General features: G+C 41.9%; 1 protein-coding gene across 2 annotated transcripts in view; it reads left to right on the top strand.

Moving 5' to 3' along the window:
• Window positions 1-8,068: 8,068 nt before the first annotated feature.
• Window positions 8,069-25,829, top strand: part of MTHFD2L (methylenetetrahydrofolate dehydrogenase (NADP+ dependent) 2 like) — a 166,749-nt gene continuing 148,988 nt past the window's right edge. Inside the window, exons 1-3 of one of the 2 annotated variants that reach the window (XM_040327748.1) lie at window positions 8,069-8,781; window positions 21,230-21,292; window positions 22,691-22,887. In XM_040327748.1, the coding sequence (XP_040183682.1) occupies window positions 8,669-8,781; window positions 21,230-21,292; window positions 22,691-22,887 (373 nt within the window). In that variant the 5' untranslated portion in view covers window positions 8,069-8,668. Of the gene's footprint in view, window positions 8,782-21,229; window positions 21,298-22,690; window positions 22,888-25,829 lie in introns of both variants that reach the window. The other variant, XM_040327750.1, reaches the window with a different exon arrangement.

Raw genomic sequence — 25,829 nt, 5'->3', positions numbered from 1 at the left:
CCTGTCACCATTTGAAGAGGCCACAAGGATAGTGAGCAGTGACAATGCATGCATCAGTGACACTGTCCCTCTAGTCTTCCTGCTGGAGCACATGCTTTGTGGAATCATTGTGGAATCATAGACAGGGCACTTAAGGCAGAACAGCAGGAGGAAGTGGAGGACTTGCTTTCCCCTCTTGGCCCCCTTTATCCAGATAGCATTCCTGCCGGGCCACCAAACACGCAGGAAGAAGAGGAGAGTAACTGTGAGGGCTTACAGCTTTGTGGCACAACCACCACCACCCAAGGCCCAATTCTTCTGCCCCTGCTTAACAGGGGCATGTAATTACAGTTCTTGATGTAATATTTCACAGCAGGGTCTGTTCCTGTGCCAAACAAGAGTAACTGTGAAGGCTTACAGTGTTCTGGCACCACAAACACCTAAGGCCCAATTTCCTGTAGAATAAATATAGCATTTTTTAAAACATTTGGGTGCAGGGTTCCCCTTAATATCTATACCAGACCTGAAGGGCCTGGTATAGATTTTCGGGGGGACATCCACACCATTTTTTTGTATTTTTTGTATTTTTATCTATATTGCCGGGATCCGACAATACATTAAAGCCATGAGCAGTTTTGAATGAAAGGTTTTTCTTTAGAAATTTAATTTTTCTGTGAAACTTTTATAAACATGGGAAAGAAACCAAGGACACCCCCCCCCCCATGCAGGATATTTAAAGGAATATTTTTTTTTATTGTTTCACTTTAAGCATTTTTTAAAATCACTTCTCCCAAAAAAAAACATTTTATGGCAATAACTTTCATATATACGCCTTAAAATTAGCACTTTTGATTTTTCACGTTAGTGTCCCATAGACTTTAACAGTGTTCGCACAAATATTTTGCCTGTTCGCATGTTCTGCTGCGAACCGAACCGATGGGTGTTTGTCTCATCCCTAACTGTATGCTAATTCCACTTTAGGGAGGAAGTAGAATTGTGGAATCTGAACTACCACTCCTTGCCAACTGAAAACCACTTTGACCATGTGGATTAAGCTGGCTATAAGTTATGCCGCGTACACACCATCACTTTATGTGATGAAAAAAAACGACATTTTCTGTGAAGTAAAAAACGACGTTTTTGAAACTTCAATTTTCAAAAACGATGTTGCCTACACACCATTGTTTTTTCACAATGGTCTAGCAAAGCGAGGTTACGTTCACCACTTTTTTCCATTGAAGCTCGCTTCATAACTAGCTTCCGGGCATGCGCGGGTTTAAAAACGTCGTTTTAAACGTCGTTTTTTGCTACACACGGTCAATTTCTGTGACACAAAAAACGACGTTTTGAAAAACGACACATAAAATTGAAGCGTGCTTCAATTTTTTTTGTCGTTTTTCACAAGACATAAAACGATGTTTTCCCCCACACACGGTCATTTAAATTGACTTTTTAAAAACGTTGTTTTTTTTTCATCACATAAAGTTATGGTGTGTACGCGGCATTAAAGTTTGATGAGGAAAAATATCCTGGACGGCCGCACACAGTGAAAAAGGCATCTTTATTTTAGAAAATAAAAAATATCCTGGACGGCCACACACCGTGAAAAAGAGCATCTTTGTTGTAGAAAATAAAAAAAAATCCAGTGTACAGCAGTCAAATCATATAGAGAAACAGGGGAGAATAGTTAATGCGTTTCACATCAGTCGATGCTTAGTCGTGATGACTAAGCATCTTTTAGGTTCTGCAGTTTCTATTGGTTCCAGTGAAATTTAAAAATCTAGCTGTGGTAGTAGGAACACAATTAATTAAAACCTTGTGGGAGGGGACAGTGCTAGAAACTACTGAAAAGTCTTATGCCACGTTGTCCAAAAAATAGCTGAAGCTGGCAAATAATTCAACTCTCACAGGTACCCATCCAAACCTCAAATACAACTTTTAGGTGCAAATAGCAAGTCTACACACCCCTGTTAAAATGTCAGGTTTCTGTGATGTAAAAAAAATGAGACAAAGATAAATAATTTCAGAACTTTTTCCACCTTTAATTTGACCCATTAACTGAGAAACTGAAATCTTTTAGCTGGAGGAAAGTAAAAAAAATTAAAATAATAATAATAATATGGTTGCATAAGTGTGCACACCCTTAAATTAATACTTTGTTTATGAAGCACCTTTTGATTTTATTACAGAACTCAGTCTTTTTGGGTATGAGTCAATCAGCATGGCACATCTTAACCTCCCTGGCGGTATGATTCTGTCTGGAATTACATACCGAAAGCGGTACAATTTTTTTCATGGAAATTTGGTGATATGTATTATAGGCCTGCAATTCTTAGTAATTACTTACTTAAACCTGACCAAAACAAGACTCTAGTAGACATGATGTGATAAATGTGAAACACAAACACATGAATTATAATTAATCAATAATATAATTGTATTCAATAAAGCAATGAAAAATAAAGAAATTAGTCAAAGAAAGAAATTCAATACACATCCATAGTGTGAAACAGTTTGAAACAGGGAACTAGACAAAGTCCGACATTGCAATCTGGGCAATAGTACCTTGATTCTTTTCGGACTTTTTTCCCATTTTCATCCCTCTTGGAACAGCAAACGGCGCACATCCTTGTAGGCGCTAACTTTCGTGCGGTTGGCGGTACAAATTCTACAAAATGACGACCTGTCAGGCGTTCTGGATTCCCAACGTCAACAGAGCGTCGTCCGGGTCTGATAGCAGATACTGATGGCGTTGGGTGATTGATAAAGATCTGCTCAGCCACCTTCCATATAAAGTCAGAATGAACAAGAGGTATGTTCATGTTTGCTTTATAAAGAATATAAGCGTTCCAAAGACATTGTTCAAGGAGATGCCTGAAAATCTATTTATAGTACTTCTTTTGTTGTTTTCGCATCGCCGGGTAAAATGTCATTGCCTGATCGGCTCGGTCGACACCTCCCATTGTGTGGTTATAGTCGATCACGACTTGTGGTTTCAGCACATCTTTTCCGTATTTTGTGCGGACCATGGTAGTGGAGGTGCTGTGCACAGTGCTCATGAGACACACGTCCTTTTTCTCTCGCCAGCGCATTGCCATCATTTTACCCTTTTGAAAGGCAACCATCTCTCCTTTTTTTAATTTCTTCTTGCCAAACGTAGATGGCATGTCACGCCGGTTTGGCCTAACGGTACCATACCCATCCGTTTTATTGAGGAGCAAAACCTCATAAAGTTCCGGTGACGTATAAAAATTGTCTGTTGTCACGCAATATCCCTGGTTCAGTAATGGGTCCAGCAGTGAAAGGACAGACGATGTGGCCATCCCATAGCGGTTGTACCTCGGATTAAACTTTGTACCTTTCCCGGTGTAAATGACCGCATTCCATATATACCCGGTGGATGATTCACAGAGCATATAAAATTTGATGCCAAAGCGCGCTCTTTTGGACGCAATAAATTGGATCCAACTCAGGCGTCCCTTGTAGGCCATCAGACTTTCGTCCACACTGACATCCCTTTCTGGCACATAGGTCCGCTGAAAGTTGGCGACAATCATCTGGCACACCTCCCAGATTTTTTTTAGCTTTGGCGCAGGATGCGTGGCCTCGTCAAATTCTTCGTTGTTGGCGAAGTGTAAGTTTTTCATAATTAGTGAAAAACGATACTCGGACATCACAGTGCCAAAAAATGGAGTGGCCAGCATCTTATTGGTGGTCCAGTACCATTTCTCTAGCGGTTTGCCCACCACCCCCTGAAGGATGATGAGTCCCAGAAAATTCCAGATGTCCTCCTCAGTGACCGGGTCCCATTTTCTGGATCTGGAAAATCTGCCACGCAGCGTAGCAGATTGCTGATCGTGGTAGCGATTGGTCTCCGTCACAATTTTTAAAATGACCTCCTCAGATAGAAAAAGTTTCAGGTACGCCAGAGGGTTGTCACTCTCCACATCAACCTTCATCCCAGGAGATCCAGTGAATCGGAACCGCGGGGGGCGCTGTCTGGTCCGCATCGCTGTCTATAGGGCACCAAGTGCGCACATCACTTAGGTCAGGTGCGGGATCATCGGCGGCGTCACTTTCTGGATCAGTGTCAGTGTCAGATCCAGATGATAAATCTCCCCAAGATTCACTGTCGCTCTGATCTGCGATCAACTCCGTGTCGCTGCCGATATCGCTGTCGCTCAGCTGATCCAAAAGCGCATTTGGAGGACAGCGCTTTTTTTGATGCCATTTTTTATAGGGTTTTATATGGTTTTATATGTCACAAATGACAATGGCAAGGGGCACTGAAAGGGCACTGTGTCAGTTTTCAAGGTGATACAGTGTAATCCTCTCAGATTACATTGTATCACCACCTTTTTATGTGTTTGTGTTTGTGCAACTTTTGAATTTCCCTCCCAGTTCCGCTCCCATGCACCATTGCGGTGCAGGGAACGGAACCAGGAAGTCAGATGACCGATGGACGGCGCGGTGGGGGTCTCGGCGGCGATCACAGCAATGATAGATCATCGCTGGATCGCCTGGAGAAGGTAAGGAACGCCGCTGCGCTCTCTGCACATCCACCCCGAGCGTGACTCGGGGATACCGATCGCAACATAAAAAACCCACCCCGAGTCACGCTCGGGTTTACCGCCAAGGGGGTTAAAGGAGTTGTAAAGGAAAATGTTTTTTCACCTTAATGCAATCTATGCATTAAGGTTAAAAAAACAGCTGCTGCTGCCGCCCCCCCCACCCCCCGAGCCACCATTATACTTACCTGACCCCTCGAAAGTCCCGCGCGGTCCCGATATCCTCTTTGCCGCTCAGCCTGGCCGCTGATTGGCTAGAGCGGATGGATTGAGAGCAGCGCAGCCATTGGCTGGCGTTGCTGTCAATCACATCTAATGACGCGGCACGCTGAGGGGCGGGGCCGAGTGATACAGTGATACAGTGAGCTCTCGCATGACTGTGGTCACTAATTGCGTGGAGGACCAGAGAAAGACGCCAAGGGACCCCAGAAGACATGGATCGGGGGCACTCTGTGCAAAACAAACTGCACAGTGGAGGTAAGTATAACATGTTTGTTTTTTTAAAAAAAACTATTTTTTTCTTTTAGTGACCCTTTGACTTTGCAATATTTACCCACTCTTCTTTGCAAAAACGCTCCAAATCTGTTAGATTGCGAGGGCATCTCCTGTGCACAGCCCTCTTTAGATCACCCCACAGATTTTGAATCGGATTCAGGTCTGGGATCTAGCTGGGTCATTCCAAAACGTTATTCTTCTTCTGGTGAAGCCATTCCTTTGTTGATTTGTATGTATGCTTTGGGTCGTTGTCATGCTGAAAGATGACGTTTCTCTTCATGTTCAGCTTTCTAGCAGAGAAAAGTTCAACCATGGTTTCACCAGACCATAACACATTTTCCCACATGCTTTTGGGAGACTTCAGATGTATTTTTGCAAAATGGTGGGAAAAGTTCTGAAATTATTTATCTTGTCTCATTTTTTTACATCACAGAAACCTAAGATTTTAACAGGGGGGTGTAGACTTTTTATATTCACTGTAGTTGGTAAGGTTGGATAAAGAGAACAGTCCATCCAGTTCATCCTGTTTAGGCGTGTGTGTAGAATTTTTTTTCCCATATCCCCTTATATTGTTTTTGCGATGATGCACGTCTAAGAGTTTTTTAAAACTATCCATACTTCCTGCCAACATCACCAATTGTGGCAGAGAGTTCCACATCCTTACTGCCCTGACAGTGAAAAATCCCCTATGCAACCTAAGATTTAACCCCTTCTCTTCCAGTCTCATCGTGTGGCCCTGTGTCCTCTTACACTCCCTGGGACTAAAAAGTTTAATACTTACGCTGGGATCACCGTTGAGATATTTGTATATAATTATCATATCTCCTCTTGAGAGTCTCTTCTCCAGGGAGAATAAATTTAGTGCTTGTAGTCGTTCCTCATAATTGAGGTCCTCCAGTGCCCATATTAATTTAGTAGCCCTTCTCTGGACTCTCTCTAGCTCCAGCACATCCTTTCTGAGTATTGGTGACCAGAACTGGACGGAATACTCCATATGCGGCCGAACCAGAGTTTGATAAAGTGGCAGAATATTTGTTTTATGAAGTAAATACCCTTTTTAATGCATGCTAATATTCTGCTGGCTGTGGTAGCCGCAGCTTGACACTGCATGCTGTTGCTCAATCTGTCTCCTACTAGGACCCCTAGATCATTCTCCATCCTGGAAGCCCCTGAGGGTTCTCCCACTAAAGAGTAACTTGCGTTTATATTTTTACCCCCCCAAGTGCATTACCTTACATTTACCAATATTAAACTTAATTTGCCATGCAGTAGCTCACTCCATTATTTATTCAGGTCCTCTATATCCTGCTGTGTTGTTATTGTATATGTTTGTGTCGTCAGCAAACACTGAGATCAAGCTATTTCTCTCATCCTCTATATCATTTATAAAATAAATTAACAGAATTGGTCCCAGGACAGAAACTTGGGGTACCCCACTAACCACTCTAGACCATTCCGAGTAAAAGTTATTTATGACAACCCTTTGAACACGCCCCCGTAGCCAGTTTTCTATCCAGGTACATACCTTATGGTCCATGCCTACAGACCTCAGCTTGTAGATTAAGCATTTGTGGGAAACTGTATCAAATGCTTTTGCAATATCCAGATACACCGCATCCATCATCCTATCTTTGTTCAGATGGCAGCTCACTTCCTTGTAGAATGTTAATAGGTTGGTTTGGCAAGAGTGACCTTTCGTAAACCCGCAGTATCAGCAATAGAGTATAATACAAACGTAATAATGCTAATATATCATCATCTCAGTATCTACATTTTTGTATTGGACCCATTTCCAATAAATGGAAATGGGTCCATTTACAAATATTTCAGCAGAACAGAGCTATGATCCCTTTGAGGAGAGGAGAGGGGTTGGACAGATGTCTCTTATAGCTGTCTCACTGTCAACTCAGTGAGACTCTGGTAGATAAATTAATTGGGATATGGAGTGCTGCTTGAGAAGGTGTATTCAGCATAAAGTAATTATCTAATAAAACATTTGCCTAAAGGAGACTGATGTGTCTTTAAGTGCTACAATGAAGTCTTCCATGGGATATGATGTTGTTTACCCTCATGAACCAGTGGACATGTGTAGGAGGGAAGGCTAGTTTCCATGTGCATTGGTGGATGAGTTATTTTAACTCCATTGCTTATCTTATCTCATGAAAATTTTCTTTGAAAAATATTACAATCACTGAAATAGCAATCTAACTGGTAAAAGTTAACGCATACCCTGAAAGGTAATGGTCAAGTGTGCTAAAAGTAACCAAAAAGTCCTTCACTGAACCAGTGGAGGACACAGTAAAGTCTTCCTAAAAACAGAAGATATCCGCATATCATAAGCCAGGGAAATCAGGGAAATAATTCCTTTATATCCCTAGGTCAACAGTGAATACATTTCCATTTAACTGCTAAAAAAAACCTTATTTTCCCATAACTCTTTTTATCTTGCGATCACCACATCAAATAGTCTACTTTATAGCTTTCCTAAATAGATATCCCACAGAACCCTAGAGCTAACACCAAGATACAGCTAATGTTATTTTAAGTAGTGATAAACTCTAAGGTAATCCAAGTGAACTGACTCTTAAGCCTTGTACACACGGCCGGTTTTCCTGTCAGAAAAACTGCGGAGAGAGCTTTGGCCGGGAAAACCGGCTGTGTGTATGCTTCCTCGCAGTTTTCCAGACAGGAAAACTGCCAGGAATCCGGCAGGAAAATAGAGAACCTGCTCTCTATTTTCCCACCGGGACTCCCGACGGTTTTAAACCCGGCAATTTTCCCATGGGGAAACACTGCGAGGGATTCCTGGCCAAAGCTCTCCCCACAGTTCTCCCGTCTGGAAAACCTCTCGTGTGTACAAGGGGAAAGTTACCGAGCAGGTTCTCGGTTTTCTTTATACAGCCGGGAATCCCGGTCGTGTGTATAGGGCCTCACATTTTATCATAATGCCTGTTAAAATAAGTGTGACAGCCCTATAATAGTACCAAAACACCACTACTGATAGTGCAGACTAAATAAAGGATATTATACTACATGTTTCAATTTTTAAAAATATGAGATATGTTAAGGCATCGTACTGAGAAAGCAAGAAAAAAAACAAAAAAATAAAAAAAAACCTGCTTTGTATGTTAGACAAAACACCTTTAGTGTCTCACACAATTGGGAATGCAGTAAAGGTTTTAATTTATCTAGGTCATGGTATAGTTGGTAGTAGCACTCCGTGTCACACACACACCTAAAAATTACAAAATAAAAACTGTACTCCGTGTCATAGTATCTGTGTCTGCCTTTTTACGTAGCTCTGCCTAGTTTATAATAACTGAACAATGAAGAAAACTGTACACCTTTGCAATGGACCAAGCACCATGTAACATTACTGCCTGTTTTTTTTTTTTGTGCAGGTATGCCCATTATCCAATCATTGCTATAGAGGGGTGGAGTTCTTATTCCCACACAGTTTATACATTGCTTCAACCCTCATCAGTCAGTGATGCTTGAAGGTACCATTGACTGTATTGCAAATGATTCTCATGATGGTTTTACTGCTGCAGGGGGAGATAATCTAACCCACTCCTCCTCTTGTATACCCTTGTTCTCGGTGTGTTCTCTTATTGCACGCATAGATTATGGCCTTTACATTCACTGGAATTCGTCTTCTACAGAGGACAAAATATGGAATTGCAAACGCCAGAATGACTACCTGGAGTAGAGGCTATCACACAGACATGGCATGTAGCAGGTGAGAGCTTAGCCAGGTTACTGGACTGACTGCATGTGAATATGTTTATAATTTTTTCCGCTTGACAAGAAAAAAGGTCACCCTGTGCTGCCTGATTTACTATGTGTTTGTGTGTATATATATATATATATATATATATATATATGTGTGTGTGTAAATGTATGAATGTATATTATATATATATATATATATATATATATAAATATAAAAAATATATATATATATATATATATATATATATATATATATATATATATATATATATATATATATATATATATATATATATATCTGGGACTGTGTGTAAGCCCTTCTGCAGAAGGAGGCTTTTTAAATGTTTGTTCTCGATGTGAAAATTGGAAGAACACTCAGCTTTTTGTATAGACAAATGGCCAACGGAATATTATAAAAAAATATTACAAATCACATATTTACATAAAAGGAAATATAACAAATATAAAAAATTGGAGCAAAAGGAGAGTCTTTTTGGGACTTTAAATACACTTCTATGTACACTCAAATAGGAACATTCTATGCCACTATGGTTAAGTTGATACAGAATTCCTTTCCACACATACTCTCTCCTATTTAAATAACGAATATAATAGTATAAAGCATTATTTATAGTGTTGATACTTGCAAATAATAAAAAAAAAAGTTATTTTTCAATTGTAATCATAACTTCTCAGACATAGCATAGATCCAGATAATTTCCTGAGAAAAAGTACACTCCTTTTAGGTATTTATGATGAATACACATTTAATTATAATTTATTTGCTTGTATGCACATTCTACACTTACAAAATGTATACATCATGTATTGTGTGCTTTGCATTTATATTTAATATAACCATGCTTTTTACATAGGTGCTCATGTTTAATTCCCAGTGGTTTTCTTCTGTTAACAGTGTAGAAATGGCTTTGTCTTTCTGGCACAGATTATTATGAAGGGATAATAATGTTTATTGCTTCTGCAGCTTTTCCTTCACACTCCACTAGTTTTAACTGATGACTGCAGAGCTGGAGATGTAGAGAAAGCACAACCCTTCCATATGGCAACCTTTTTATTTACGTCCTTGCTTTTGCCCTGCACTGTGTTTTATTTCCATTTATAGCATTTTACAGGACAATAATAAAGCTGCTATTATTTGATCATGAACTCTATTGCTATCATAGAATAATCAGAATTTTTGATATAATGTTTATAGATAGTCGCTATACAGTGCTTTTCATTGTCTGATACTGTATACTGAATACAGTAAACAGTGGATATACAAAGTCTACACACCCCAGTTAAAATGGCAGGTTTCTGTGATGTAAAAAAATGAGTCAAACAAAAATAATTTCAGAACGGTTCCACCTTTAATGTGACCTATAAACTATAAAACTCTGTTGAACAACAAACTGAAATCTTTTAGGTGGAGGGGAAAAATAAAAAAAGAAAATAATATGGTTGCATAAGTGTGCACACCCTTAAACTAATACTTTGTTGAAGCACCTTTGATTTTATTACAGCATTCAGTCTTTTTGGGTATGAGTCTATCAGCATGGCACATCTTGACTTGGTAATATTTGCCCATTCTTCTTTACAAAAACATCCCAAATCTGTCAGATTGCGAGGACATCTCCTGTGCACAGCCCTCTTCAGATCACCCCACAGATTTTCAATGGGATTCAGGTCTGGACTCTGGCTGGGCCATTCCAAAACTTTAATCTTCTTCCGGTGAAGCCATGCCTTTGTTGATTTGGATGTATGTTTTGGGTCGTTCTAATACTGGTGAGGTTCCCCTTCATTGACAGCTTTCTAGCAGAAACCTGAAGGTTTTGTGCCAATATTGACTGGTATTTGGAACTGGTCATAATTCCCTCTACCTTGACTAAGGCCCCTGTTCCAGCTGAAGAAAAACAGCTCCAAGTCATGATGCTGCCACCACCATGCTTCACGGTGGGTATGGTGTTATTTTGGTGATGTGCAGAGTTGTTTTTGCGTCAAACGTAGATTTTGGAATTATAGCCAAAAAAGTACAACCTTGGTTTCATCAGACCATAACATATTTTCCCACATGCTTTTGGGAGACTTTAGATGTGTTTTTGCAAAATCTAGTCGGGCTTGGATGTTTTTCTTTTCTTTTCTATGCCCCTCTACCCCATAGCCCAGACATATGAAGAATACGGGAGTTTGTTTTTCAATTGAGTTGCAGTTTATAGGTCAAATTAAAGGTGGAAAATATTTTTAAATGGTTTACCTTTGTCTCATTTTTTTTACAAAACAGAAACCTGACATTTTAACAGGGGTGTGTAGACTTTTTATAGCCCCTCTATATAATGGCTCGTGTACATTTTGCTACAGTGTATTCCTTTGTGCTTGCAAGGAACTCACAGAGCATTTGACACAATCACCCAGCAACACAAAAACAAAGATATCCTTTGGTTTCTTAAAAAATCTTCTTCTCTACCTTTTAATTTTAGGTTGTCCTGACCAGACAGACAGATACTATAGTACATTGAGCACAGACAGTACTACAAGCATGCTCAAAAAAAGGCAACTTCTACTTGAATTGTGTTACAAAGGGGTTTGCGATGGGAGAAAGAGCAATATCTCAGTCTTCAGGCATACGTTTTGAGGATGCTTTAACTTGCAGAATTTTTTCCTATGTGTTTCACAGAAAATGTATATTCTTTTACTACACATACTCTTGAGCTTAACCACTTCAATACTGGGCACTATCCCCCCTCCTGCCCAGGCCAATTTTCAGCATTCAACGCTGTCACACTTTGAATGACAATTGCGTGGTCATGCTACACTGTACCCAAACCAATTTCAGCTTTCTTTTGGAGGTATTTGATCACTGCTGGGGCTTTTATTTTTTGTGCAACAAATAAAAAAACAGAAAATTTGAAAAAAATACTTTTTCTTTGTTTCTGTTATCAAATTTTGTAAATAAGTATGTTTTCTCCTTCACTGACAGGCACTGATGAGGCTGCACTGACGGGCACTGATGAGGTGGCACCAATGAGGTGGCACTGATAGGCAGCACAGATGGGCACTGATATGCAGCACTGATGGGTACTTATGGGTGGCACTGATAGGTGGCACGGATGTGCTCTGATGGGCACAGATGAGCAATGATAGGTGGCACTGATGGACACTGATAGATGGCACTGATGGGCATCACTGATAAGGAGACATCTGGTGGCCATGGGTGACATACCTGGTCATCCATCTGTGGTGGCCATCCCTGGTGGTCCAGTGCGGGCATCCACGGGGGTGCGCTGATGATCAATCAGCGCAGACCCCCCGTCAGGAGAACCGCCGATCGGCTCTCACCTACTTGCGACTGTCAGGGCGCGAGTGAGGAAAAGCCGATACATGTCTTTTCCTTTTTACACTGTAATCAGCCGTGATTAGACATGGCTGATCACGTGGTAAAGAGCTTCCGTCAGAGGCTCTTTACCGTGATTGGTGTAGCGGTTTGTCAGACCCCAGGGTCGCACGCCAGCAGTTATCCTGAAAGATGTCATATGACGTCTAGTCAGGATAACTGAACGATCGCCTGACCGTCATTTTGCTATAGGCCGGGTGGGAAGTGGTTTATGTTGCCTGAGCTAAAATTAAAAGTTCCAACAGGAACAATGCTGGGGTGATTGAAACAATGGCAAACAGATCTCTCATAGTCTGCCAATCTGGATGTGAAATCTCTTGTCTATGAGCAGCCTAGCTGCAGAGTCAATTTGCATAGCAAAGAACAAACAAAAGAGTGAGCACTAGCTTAGTGCATTATCCCACTATATTTAATGAGAAATAGCTGTCATAAATTATACTCACAAACATAAGAATTAAAATCCCTCTTCCAGCTACTTGTCTGTAGCCCTGTAGTCCTAGGTACAACAGTGTTTCAAAGGCTAAACCTTCTTCCTCAGAGCCCTGAGGTGTAGGCGTGTAGCCTTCGAAACGTGTCGGCCAGTGAGGATCCCAGATGAGGTCCCCCTGTACTCTGGAGTTTGCTGTACCTAGGACTGCAGAGCTGCAGATGAGTAGCTAGATGAGCGATTTTAATTCCTGTTTGTGAGTTTAATTTATGACAATGATTTCTTATTAAATATCACTGGATAATTCACTAGGCTGGTGCACCCTCTTTTGTTTGTTCTTTGTAGTGGCTTCAGGATGTCCCCAGTCTGAGAAGGCAAAAAGGCTTGATGCTATATCACTGTGTAGCTGAGTCATTCGCTATACCTTTTGTTCAGGATATCACACTTTTGCACAGAAGATTTTTTCTTGTCGTCTCAGTTTGCATAGCCACTAGGTCATACTCCATAGATTTTCAACACTTTGTTTTGATGAATAACCGTGTACATGTCCTCATCCAATGACACCATCCAGTGTTTAAAGAGGAACTGCAGTCTGCTAACATAACTTGTAATAAAAACATCTTTGCCATTCTTTAGCTTCCCTCCAACCACTTTTCATATTATTTTATATATACTGTGATTCTGTACTTGACAAATATGCTGCAGAAATCTCTCTCCACTGAGCCTGACTGCATCCATTTTAACTGTGGGCAGCTGAAGCTGCTGCCTGTTCACTTCCTGGATTTACACAGACACACAAAGGCACACCTCCAGCTCTGCAGCTTTCATTGGCCACCTTTTCACTCATCACCCCTCCCTTCCTGGCAAACTCTCACGAGAGTAAAAGAGAGAGCTGTGCATGATGTCATAAGCCTGGGCTTTTTACTAGACAAGAAACAGGAAGTAGACAGCAATATGTATTTACTGGCAGAAAAAAACAATGTTTTACTATCCAAAGTTAAAACAACAAGGGCAGAAGATTTAATAGATGGAAAGTTGAAAAAATCACTGAAGTTCCGCTTTAAAGTCTGACTGATTTCCAGAGTTCCTTTATTGAAGTGTTGGTGAGGAATACATCAGCCCTTACAAACCAGCCATTTTTATTGTTCATAATAAGCTAATTGGCACTTAAACATCCATAGGTGAATAACTGCTAGAAGCCCCTAATTGAAATGTATCAAATCATAAAAAACACATTTATGGAACATTTCTGTGCCAATTTGTGTACAAGTTCCTGTTGCCTGAATTCTATAGCTTTAAGAAAGTACTTGTATCTAAGCTGAAAACTGTCTACAGACAGAATGCTCTGAAGAAGATGTATCATTTGCCTGCCTGTGTTAGATAGATTAATAATTAGAAAATATTTTTGATGATCAAAAGGACTGCCAGTTTATTTGTAGACAAATTCACTTCTAGGCAACAAATAGTTCAGTTTGGCTTCTGAATACTCTTCAGCCTTTTGTTATATGATTGTATTATTTTTATTTTATGTTGTGAAATCCTGTTAAGTTTTAGTGACTTAAGCCTATGCCAGTGCGTTCAAAGAGAGAATGGTTCTAAATTAAGAAACAACTTGGCCTGAATTTCAGGAATTGTTCAAGGATTAAGCAACCAAAACAACCAATTATAGTAAACTTGGATGTAAATAAAAATTCATATCATGTAGGTTGTGTTCAACATGCATCTAAGCATTCCATTTAGGGTGTAGATATCTGGTATGTTTTGTAAAGTTTTCACCTATAAGTTTTTTAAAAGGAAAAGCAGAGAATAAAGGTAATATATGGACACCTCTCTACCAATGCTTGAAAAGTTTGATCATTATGATAATTACGCACACTTTAATAGGAAATTTTAGTGGTTTTGGGTCAATTTGATTATTTTTTTTTTTTATCAGAAAAGACCATAAAACAGTACGTTCCTCATATAGTAGGAAACAAAACAAATGATTAAACACCCATACAAGGATATAGACAAAAAAAAAGGGGGGGGTAATATATCTGATAGAATAATAGAGGAACTCCCCACCTTCCTTAGGACATGTATAGAGAAGAGTCTTTCTCTGGGTTTGTAGATGACTATTAAGGCAAGGTTCAACTTCTCTGTAACAGTTTTGTAACCAGAGTTCAATGAAATACCCAATCACATTTGTAAAAGCCTGTCCATCACACGTTGGGCTGGACCCAGACCTGGAGTATCCAGCCAGGTCTGCCACATAGAGTAAAATTTTTAACAACATTCCGATGCTGGTAAGTACGTTTTTCCCGTATCAACATGTTATTGACCATTTCCACCCATCGTTCGCCTGTCGGTACTCTTGGAGTGATCCAGAGACCCGCAATCGCTTTACGAGCCACATAAAGCAAGCGCAGTACTGCGGTATGACCATGTGGCGACAGTGACGGGACCTCCAAGGCACCAAGCAGACAAACAACAGGGTCGTGAGGAATAGCAAATTGAAAAACTTGAGAGACAGTGGTCAGTACATATTGCCAATACCGAAAAAGTTTCGGGCACTTCCACAACATGTGCAGTAAGTTTCCTTCCTGCCTACAGCATTTCGGGCATAACGCAGTTTCTCTGAAACCCCATTTGTGCAGTTTAGCAGGCGTCCTAAATAAATTGTGACATGGACCATATTCATTTCACAGACCAAAAACAGTGGTCTGAGGCGCAATAGAAGCAAAGTTCCCAGACCGTCAGTAGGAAGTATGGGATACATTCCCATCTCTGAGAAGCAGGCCGGTAGGCACATTCCAGCTGTAGGCTTATGAGGGGGAGAAGCAAAAATTAGCGACCAAAGGAATAGGGAGGACCCCTTAAGTAAGACCAAAAAATACAAAAAACTAAAATAAAAATAAAAATAAACAGAAGAAGAATAAGAAAAAAAACAGCAGTCAAACAGTCCGAACAGTAAGTAATCGACCAACTGGGTCGTGCAACTTTGCCTCAGGGCAACCAAAGGTCTGGACCAGACCATCTTTGGGGGCAACAGTGGAAGCGCACTTCAGTGTCCAAAAAAACTCTCAACAGCGAGTAGCAAAAACAAACTGTATGTGCGCAACGCAGCTTCCTCTGCCTTGTCAGGAGAACAGGGAAGTGTATAGGATCAATCATAACTACCGGTGTCACGGTGGAACAGGGCGTCTATTGCAAGCTTCCCAGGGAGAGATTGTTCCTCCCGATCCAGCCACTGTGCGGCCATGGCTGGTTTATCAAAAAAGTGAACTGAGCCCAAGGCCTCAACTCTAAGGCCGTGTACACACAGTCGATCCATCCGATGAGAATGGTCCGATGGACCGTTTTCATCAGTTCACCGCTGAAGCAGACCGATGGTCTGATGTGCGTACACACCATCAGTTCAAAAACCGATCGGGTCAGAACGCGGTGACGTAAAACACACGACATGTTGAAAACGAAGTTCAATGCTTCCAAGCATGCGTCGACTTGATTCTGAGCATGCGCAGGTTTTGAACCGATGCTTTTGTGTACTAACCATCGGTTTTGACCGATGGTCAGCCGTCCATCGGTTCGATTTTAAAGCAAGTTCTCAAAACTTTTATCACTTCTCCTTGGTACCGATATTTTCCACCTTCATCTATTAGGTGGACATTGATGTACCTATGTGTATGCACAATGGGGTTACATCATCCAGGCCCACTGTTCAGTTTCTAACATTTTATGGATTCTAGGGATGATCTGTAATTGTATACTACTCAGGCAGTGCACACAAAGGATATTTTTAGAAAGAGGAAATAGTTTTTGCTAGAAGAGACATGCAAAGTAAATTTTGGCCAAAAATGTGACCTCATAGAATTTTTTTTATTTTCTGACTTAAAGGGGTTGTATGGGTTTGTTTTTTTAAAATTTAAAATAACAAACATGTTATACTTACCTCCACTGTGCAGTTCATTTTGCACAGAGTGGCCCCGATCCTACTGTTCTCGGGTCTCTCAGCGGCTGTCTCAGCTCCTCCCTGCAATAGCTAACCCCCCTCTGGGAAGCTCTATCCCGAGGGGGTTAGCTTGCGGGTGCACTATCTGTCATACACGACAGACTGTGTCTATGGACGTAGCATCCATAGACACAGAGGGCCTGATTCCCAAAAAAGCTGCCTAACTTAACTTTCAGCAGTTAAGTTACACTGACTTAAAATCTCTACCTAAGTGCCTGATCCACAAAGCACTTACCTAGAAATTTCAGGCCGTGTAACTTAAGTGCCGCCGTCGCAAGGCGGTCCTCCTCTCCGAGGGGCGTTTAAAATTTAAATGAGGCGCGCTCCCGCACCGGCCGTACTGCGCATGCGTGTGACGTAATTTTCCCGACGTGCAGCGCGCGAACGTAATTGACGCCGGGCGGCTTTGTGGATTGCGACGGGACACTAACGTTGCGACGGGTGAAAAAAAATATACGCGCTGGGAAAACAAATAATTATAAAAAAAAATGACAGCGTCGCTCAGCATGCATTCCTGAGAGGGAGAACTCAATGCCAATTTTCAAAGAAAAAACCGGCATGGGTTACCCCCCCCAGGAGCATACCAGGCCCTTAGGTCTGGTATGGGTTGTAAGGAGACCCCCCCACGCCGAAAATTCGACGTAGGGGGTCCCCCTACAATCCATACCAGACCCGTATCCAAAGCACACTACCCGGCCGGTCAGGAAGGGAGTGGGGACGAGCGAGCGCCCCCCCCCCCCCCCCTGAGCCGTGCCAGGCCGCATGCCCTCAACATGGGGGGGTTGGGTGCTCTGGGGCAGGGGGGCGCACTGCGGGCCCCCCCACCCCAGAGCACCCTGTCCCCATGTTGATGAGGACAGGACCTCTTCCCGACAACCCTTGCCGTTGGTTGTCGGAATCTGGGAGTCCCCTCAAATAAGGGGGCCCCCAGATACCGGCCCCCCACCCTAAGTAAATGGATATGGGGTACATCGTACCCCTACCCATTCACCTGTAGGCAAAAAGTAAAAGTTATTAAACACACAACACAAGGGTTTTTAAAATAATTTATTATTCTGCTCCGGAGGCCCCCCTGTCTTCTTTATTAGCTCTATTACCAGGGGGGGCTTCTTCTTCCACTCTCCGGGGGTCTTCTTCCACTCTCCGGGGGGGGTTTCTTCTTCCGCTCTCCGGGGGGGGCTTCTCTTCTGTGACGTCAGGTTCTTCTTCTCCCTTCTTCCGATGTTGACTCGTCGCCTCTTGTCACTGTAATGATGGAAGCGCGCCTTGCATCCCATTTATATAGGCATCACCGTCCCATCATGCTCCGGTAGGTACCCACGTGGTGGGTGCACGTGGGTAGGCACCCACCACGTGGGTACCTGCCGGAGCATGATGGGACGGTAATGCCTATATAAATGGGATGCAAGGCGCGCTTCCATCATTACAGTGACAAGAGGCGACGAGTCAACATCGGAAGAAGGGAGAAGAAGAACCTGACGTCACAGAAGACCGCGATGGCTGCCTGCTAGTAATTGAGCTAACACACAAAGATAGCAGGCAGCCAGCGCTGAAGAAGAAGGCACCGGACAGCTGCAGAAGAACCCCATATCCATTCACTTAGGGTGGGGGGCCGGTATCTGGGGGCCCCCTTATTTGAGGGGACTCCCAGATTCCGATAAACCCCCGCAAGCAGACCCCAACAACCAACGTCAAGGGTTGTCGGGAAGAGGTCCTGTCCTCATCAACATGGGGACAGGGTGCTCTGGGGTGGGGGGGCCCGCAGTGCGCACCCCTGCCCCAGAGCACCCAACCCCCCCATGTTGAGGGCATGCGGCCTGGCATGGCTCAGGAGGGGGGGCGCTCGCTCGTCCCCACTCCCTTTCCTGACCGGCCTGGTAGCGTGCTTTGGATACGGGTCTGGTATGGATTGTAGGGGGACCCCCTACGTCGAATTTTCGGCGTGGGGGGGTCTCCTTACAACCCATACCAGACCTAAGGACCTGGTATGCTCCTGGGGGGGGAACCCATGCCGGTTTTGAATTTAAAAATTGCCGTGGAGTTCTCCCTCGGGAATGCATACCAAATGCCGTCGCTTGAATGGGCCTTTACAAGGGGTGACTAACTTTCCACATTGTAAAACCAGCCCTAGTTTTGCGCAGGCAAATTCGGAACTTACGCAGAAATCACAATGATGAAATGCTTTGTGGATCTGCTTAAGTCCTTATTTGCATACTCAAAGCTGCATTTCAATGAGAAATGCCCCCAGCGGCGGATACGGTACTGCATCCTAAGATTTGACCGTGTAAGTGTCTTACACATGTCAGATTTTCTGCCTAACTTTGGAAAAAGCCTTTTGAGGATCGTTTCCAAAGTTAGGCACAGACTGAACAGCAGTTAAGTCTGCGTATCTCTTTTGGGAATCAGGCCCTATGTGTATGACTCGGTCCCTACCCCCCGCGGCCACGTTATTGGATGTAAATACTGAAATTCTGGCACAAAAGCATGACTATAGACATAATGAAGTTTTTTTAGTGTGTGTATATATACACAGTATCTCACAAAAGTGAGAACACGACTCACATTTTTGTAAATATTTTATTATATCTTTTCATGTGACAACACTGAAGAAATTACCCTTTTCTGCAATGTAAAGTAGTGAGTGTAAAGCTTGTATAACAGTGTAAATTTGCTGTCCCCTCAAAATAACTCAACACACAGCCATTAATGTCTAAACCGCTGGCAACAAAAGTGAGTATGAAATCCAAATTGGGCCCAATTAGCCATTTTCTCTTCCCAGTGTCATGTGACTCATTACTGTTATAAGGTCTCAGGTGTGAATGGGGAGCAGGTGTGTTAAATTTGGTGTAATCGCACTCACTCTCTCATACTGGTTACTGGAAGTTCAACATGGCACCTCATGGCAAAGAATTCTCTGAGAATTGAACAAAGATTATTGTTGCTCTACATAAAGATATAAAGGCTATCAGAAGATTGCCAAGACCCTGAAACTGAGCTGCAGCACTATGGCCAAGACCATACCGCGGTTTAACAGGACAGGTTCCATTTAAAACAGGCCTCACCATGGTTGACCAAAGAAGTTGAGTGCACATGCTCAGAATCATATACAAAGGTTGTCTTAAGGAAATAATGGTATGAGTGCTGCCAGCATTGCTGCAGAGGTTGAAGGGGTGCAGGGTCAGCCTGTCAGTGCTCAGACCATACGCTGCACACTGCATCAAATTGGTTCGCATGCTGTCTTTCCTGAAGGAGGCCTCTCCTAAAAATGATGCACCAGAAAGCCCGCCAACGAACTGAAGACAAGCAGACTAAGGACATGGATTACTGAAACCATGTCCTGTGGTCTGATGAGAGCAAAATAAAGGTATTTGATTCAAATGGTGTCAAATGTGTGTGGCAGCAAACAGGGGAGGAGTACAAAGACAAGTGTGTCTTGCCTACAGTCAAGCATGGTGGCGGGAGTGTCATGGTTTGGAGCTGCATGAGTGCTGCTGACACTGGAGAGCTACAGTTTATTGAGGGAACCATGAATGCCAACATGTACTGTGACATACTGAAGCAGAGAACGACCCCCCCCCCCCCATTTGGAGACTGGGCCACAGGGCAGTATTCCAACATGATAATGACCCCAAACATACCTCCAAGACGACCACTGCCTTGCTAAAAAAAGCTGAAGGTAAAGGTGATGGACTGGCCAAGCATGTCTCCAGGCCTAAACCCTATTGAGCATCTGTGGGGCATCCTCAAACAGAAGGTGGAGGAGCGCAAGGTCTCTAACATCCAACAGCTCTGTGATGTTGTCATGGAGGCGTGGAAGAGGACTCCAGTGGCAACCTGTGAAGCTTTGGTGAACTCCATGCCCAAGAGGGTTAAGGCAGTGCTGGACAATAATGGTGGCCACACAAAATATTGACACATTGGGCCCAATTTGGACATTTTCACTTAGGGGTGTACTCACTTTGTTGCCAGCGCTTAAGACATTAATGGCTGTGTGTTGAGTTATTTTGAGGGGACAGCAAATGTACACTGTTATACAAGCTGTACACTCACTACTTTACATTGTAGCAAAGTGTCATTTCTTCAGTGTTGTCACTTGAAAAGATATAATAAAATGATTACAAAAATGTGAGGGGTGTACTCACTTTTTATATTTTATATTATATTTATATTTACTCAATATAAGTAACTGTGGTTATGCTTACGTAAGCTGTGAAACTTTGATAAAACAAATGATTCTGCTGTTATAAATGCTAAAGTACAGATGACCTTCCTTTTTCCCTCATCTGTTCTTGAGCCACTTGATTTATGGTGATGGTTCTGCTCTATGATTGTAGTCATTACTAAAAGAAAGGCTGGGACAGCAGATAAACAGGAACATGTACATCATTTGGAATTCCACTAAAATATAATAAATCCAATCTGTTATAATGTCAGGAATGAATAGGTGTTATCTCAGCATAAACCTTTTGTCTGTTAAGTAGACCACAATCTCCAAAGCTAGCGCTTCTGTGGAGCCAATGATAATGTAAAATTTTAAATATTGAGTGAAAATCTATGCAAAAGATAACGTTGTTCAATTTAATTTTCTTAAAGCTGTAAAGTCACTTTGCTCTGAGTGATCGCTTATCTTTGCTTTCATATTATAGAATGGCATTTCAATCAAGCAGAAGCTCCAAGGAATTCCTGTCTTGTGGGCTGCAAACATCAAGGTTCAGTAAGACAATCTAACAATTTATTATATGGTATTTTAGTACCCCTCAAAAAATTATTACAATGCAAAGAGAAACATGAGTTTACATGAAAATATTTTTTATTTTACCTTCACATTTTTTTTTTTAAATCAGAAAAAGTTTTATTGTGCCAACACAAATGAGACATACATTACATATCCATATAATGCAAAACATCCTAAATCAGTACGTTCCAATGAGAAAAACATAAAATAGCGGCACCAAAGCAGTACACATGACATATTTTGATAAAAAAGGAAAGAGAGTCCAGATAGGCAGGGAAGTATAGACCCGTCTTCCTGGCTTTACAAAAGAAAAGGCCAACAAGCCAACAACAAACAGTAAATATTACCCATAATATTCTACCTGTATGAATAGGATCTCCCCCTCAATGGCAGAGGGTAAACACAGACCTTCACATTTTTATTTGCGTATTTTTAAAGAATTGCCAAAAAATGAATGAACAAAATGAGTAAAAACAAAAAAAGTATAAATACGAATGTTAAAAAAAGGAAAAACGGTAGGAAAATATGGAAAATAAACACATAAATATTCCAATAAATACCATGTCCCCTGAAAGGTTCTGGAGGGTTTTACACCTCACTTGTTTTTCATTCAATTTAATTTTACTGTTACCACTGTTTGAGGTTCCTTTTGTTGACCTGTTATGTGTAAGGCTCCATTCACATCTATGCGACAACGGCGTACGGCGTAAGCGGCGTATTTTGCCGCGAGTGTGAAACTTTTTTTTTTTTTTCTTTTTGACAAAGCATTTCCATTGCTGTCAATGGGCGAACGCCAATGTTGCCTGAAAAAAAGGGTCCGGGACTTTTTTTCAGGCGACAGGCGTTTGGCGTCTATGAGATGTGAACCATCTCCATAGACAGCAATGGGAATTCTCCCCTCTAGCGACAGAAGCGTCTGGCGTTTTGTCGCATAGATGTGAATGGAGCCTTACTAAAGGAAAATAGGCTGTTTTTGCAAGGAATGTTGCACTGTTCTTAGTAAATGTGGTTAAAATTTCACTTTGCAAACAATAACAAAAACATTGCTTGTTTTCACACGATTGGATTATGGAGGTAAGCAGAGCTTACCTCAATTCACTAAGCTCTGAGGATAATTTCCTTGCAATAGTGTAGCTATCTGTGCAAAGTGACAGCCTATTGAGCCTAATTTAGTAAATAAACACCTATGTGCCCCCAAATTTAGTATTTACCATTGGTCTACTAATGTCTTACAATTGGTAGCCTGCAGTTCCCCTTTAAAACCACATCTAGTAAGGTGGCTGACATAAAGCAACCAAGGAACTGTAGAGTTGTACAGAAAAAAAAAAGATATATATATATATAGTCATTCTAACTATGTTTTACTATTTAGAATGTTCTGCAGATCCAAAGCGCAAATTATCTCAGGAACAAAACTTGCCAAAGAAATTAAAAAAGAGATCCAGAAAGATGTAGAATCCTGGATGTTCCTTGGCAACCAAAGGCCTCATCTCAGTGTGATACTGGTGGGAGACAACCAAGCAAGTCACACCTATGTCAAGAATAAGATCAAAGCTGCAAGTACTGTAGGTAATGCCTTCATGAAATTCAAAGATTTTAGTTCTGTGGTTCAAATCATGTACAATTATGTATGTCTCACCTTCTAAAATTGTTAGTTCTCTTTGTCAACCATTATACTGACTGCTTACAGAACATGGACATCACATAAGTGTGGCTTTAATAGTGTACTCTGGAACTATTGATCATTATAGTGCAATTTAGCACACTAGTAAGACTAGATGCTCCATGTATGTTTAAATTGTAAAAAAAAATGAGTGAAAGCTCCTGCGCTGTGTAGGATACGGGGAAAGGGACGTGACAGAAGAAATAGGGGGGGGGGAGATGAGCTAAGGGATGAGTGCGATATAGTGAGCACTGCAGCAAACAAATGGAGAGTCTATCCTTTGTAGACAAAGAAGGGTATATGTAACAGGTGGTAGTTGTCTGCGCTGTGATATGGCATTGATCAAATGAGTGGAATGGGGAAATGGTGAGTGAACGGGCTAGTGAGGCCTGGGGAGTGACAAGTGGTGCAGACACAAATTAACCTTGCCGGTTTGAAAATAGGTGCAGTCCTGTCTGGACTGTGAAATGATATAGTGAGATTTAACACATAAGGATGTAAGTGAAAATCAAACCAGAAAACTTAAACGTGAACATAAAATCTTAGATGAGTGCAAACCAAAAAGAAAGGGCCACAGTTCAACACTGGAACTGGTGCAGCGGTGATGCAATGATAAAGGTGGAAAGGATTCCAAATTCTGCAAAAGGAATACAGTCCTAATCAATCCAAACATACGCATGCAGCCCACACCTCAGTGATAAGTGCAGCTTACCTTCCAGCTGACATAAAAGGTCAGACACATAGGATATAAACGTTACCAGTTTTCTATTGGGTAAAAAATCTTGCTGCCAGTTCTCAATAATTGTTCACACATAGAGAGACAAAAATAACAAAGAAAAAGTTGTTGTAGCCTTGTCTTCCTAGCACTTATACAGCTGTAGGGAAAGGGATTTGTTTGGCAAGGTGGTAGATTGAGTCTCCACTTACACAACTTACACAGTGTGTAGGGAAAAAATGCACATCTCCACGAGTGCCGAACTCGTCTCCTGGTACTTCTCACTGTTGACAGCTTGTGGCTCTTTATCTTGTATCAGGCTGTCCACTCGTGTCAGGATAAGGAGAGCAGGGGACGGAGGGAGGAGAAAGTGCACATAGCATAAAACTGTACAGAAACTTTAATGACTAAAACCATAAAATAAAAAACTCACATGGAGCAGTGAGATGGCGATCATGTATCCACGAGCGCCGCGCTCGTCTGCCGTCCGTTCGGTACTGCTCCCGGTTAGTGCTCTGAGTCCCGACGCGTATTCGTCACACCACGTGACTTCATCATGGTTTTAGTCATTAAAGTTTCTGTACAGTTTTATGCTATGTGCACTTTCTCCTCCCTCCGTCCCCTGCTCTCCTTATCCTGACACGAGTGGACAGCCTGATACAAGATAAAGAGCCACAAGCTGTCAACAGTGAGAAGTACCAGGAGACGAGTTCGGCACTCGTGGAGATGTGCATTTTTTCCCTACACACTGTGTAAGTTGTGTAAGTGGAGACTCAATCTACCACCTTGCCAAACAAATCCCTTTCCCTACAGCTGTATAAGTGCTAGGAAGACAAGGCTACAACAACTTTTTCTTTGTTATTTTTGTCTCTCTATGTGTGAACAATTATTGAGAACTGGCAGCAAGATTTTTTACCCAATAGAAAACTGGTAACGTTTATATCCTATGTGTCTGACCTTTTATGTCAGCTGGAAGGTAAGCTGCACTTATCACTGAGGTGTGGGCTGCATGCGTATGTTTGGATTGATTAGGACTGTATTCCTTTTGCAGAATTTGGAATCCTTTCCACCTTTATCATTGCATCACCGCTGCACCAGTTCCAGTGTTGAACTGTGGCCCTTTCTTTTTGGTTTGCACTCATCTAAGATTTTATGTTCACGTTTAAGTTTTCTGGTTTGATTTTCACTTACATCCTTATGTGTTAAATCTCACTATATCATTTCACAGTCCAGACAGGACTGCACCTATTTTCAAACCGGCAAGGTTAATTTGTGTCTGCACCACTTGTCACTCCCCAGGCCTCACTAGCCCGTTCACTCACCATTTCCCCATTCCACTCATTTGATCAATGCCATATCACAGCGCAGACAACTACCACCTGTTACATATACCCTTCTTTGTCTACAAAGGATAGACTCTCCATTTGTTTGCTGCAGTGCTCACTATATCGCACTCATCCCTTAGCTCATCCCCCCCCCCCCTATTTCTTCTGTCACGTCCCTTTCCCCGTATCCTACACAGCGCAGGAGCTTTCACTCATTTTTTATACTACTATACCTTCACTCACTCCAGCAGCAGTCATGGATATTTTCACGTTTATTGAACAACGAGAGGTCAATCTCGACCTTGTTTTCAATAACGATGATCCCAAAACAGACAGTAATGTAGCACACCTTATACGAAAATTAGGACATGGCCTTGAGAAGAAAATCAACCTGTGGTGGGATATTCAAACTTTTGAACGTTATATTAAAGCCAATCTGGTCCCTAGACGACTCAGGTGGGATGTCCCCCCTAATGACGGGCTAGGAGACCAGGAATCCAATGAAGAATGGTTCAGGTTTTTCAACGGCAAAGGCATTGAGCTTCTGCATTTTCTGAATAAAAGGAAACAGAAGAAGCTCAAGAAAACTGAGCTAGCCCTAGCAGAACTGAAGACAAGATTGGACACACATAAAGACACTGAAGAATTTAAACGTCTTACTGCTTTACTAAACAAAGACCTTGTCAAAAAGGATTCTGAAGTACAACAAAGAAAAAGCAAGAAGTATGCAAGGGATATAGGTGACTATAAAAATGATTTAGTGTACAGATGGCAGGTCAACAAGGGAGTTACTGATCCCATCTCTACA

Source organism: Rana temporaria, chromosome 1 (assembly GCF_905171775.1).
Source record: "Rana temporaria chromosome 1, aRanTem1.1, whole genome shotgun sequence".
NCBI lineage: Eukaryota > Metazoa > Chordata > Amphibia > Anura > Ranidae > Rana > Rana temporaria.
This window is presented reverse-complemented; position numbering and strand designations above follow the sequence as displayed.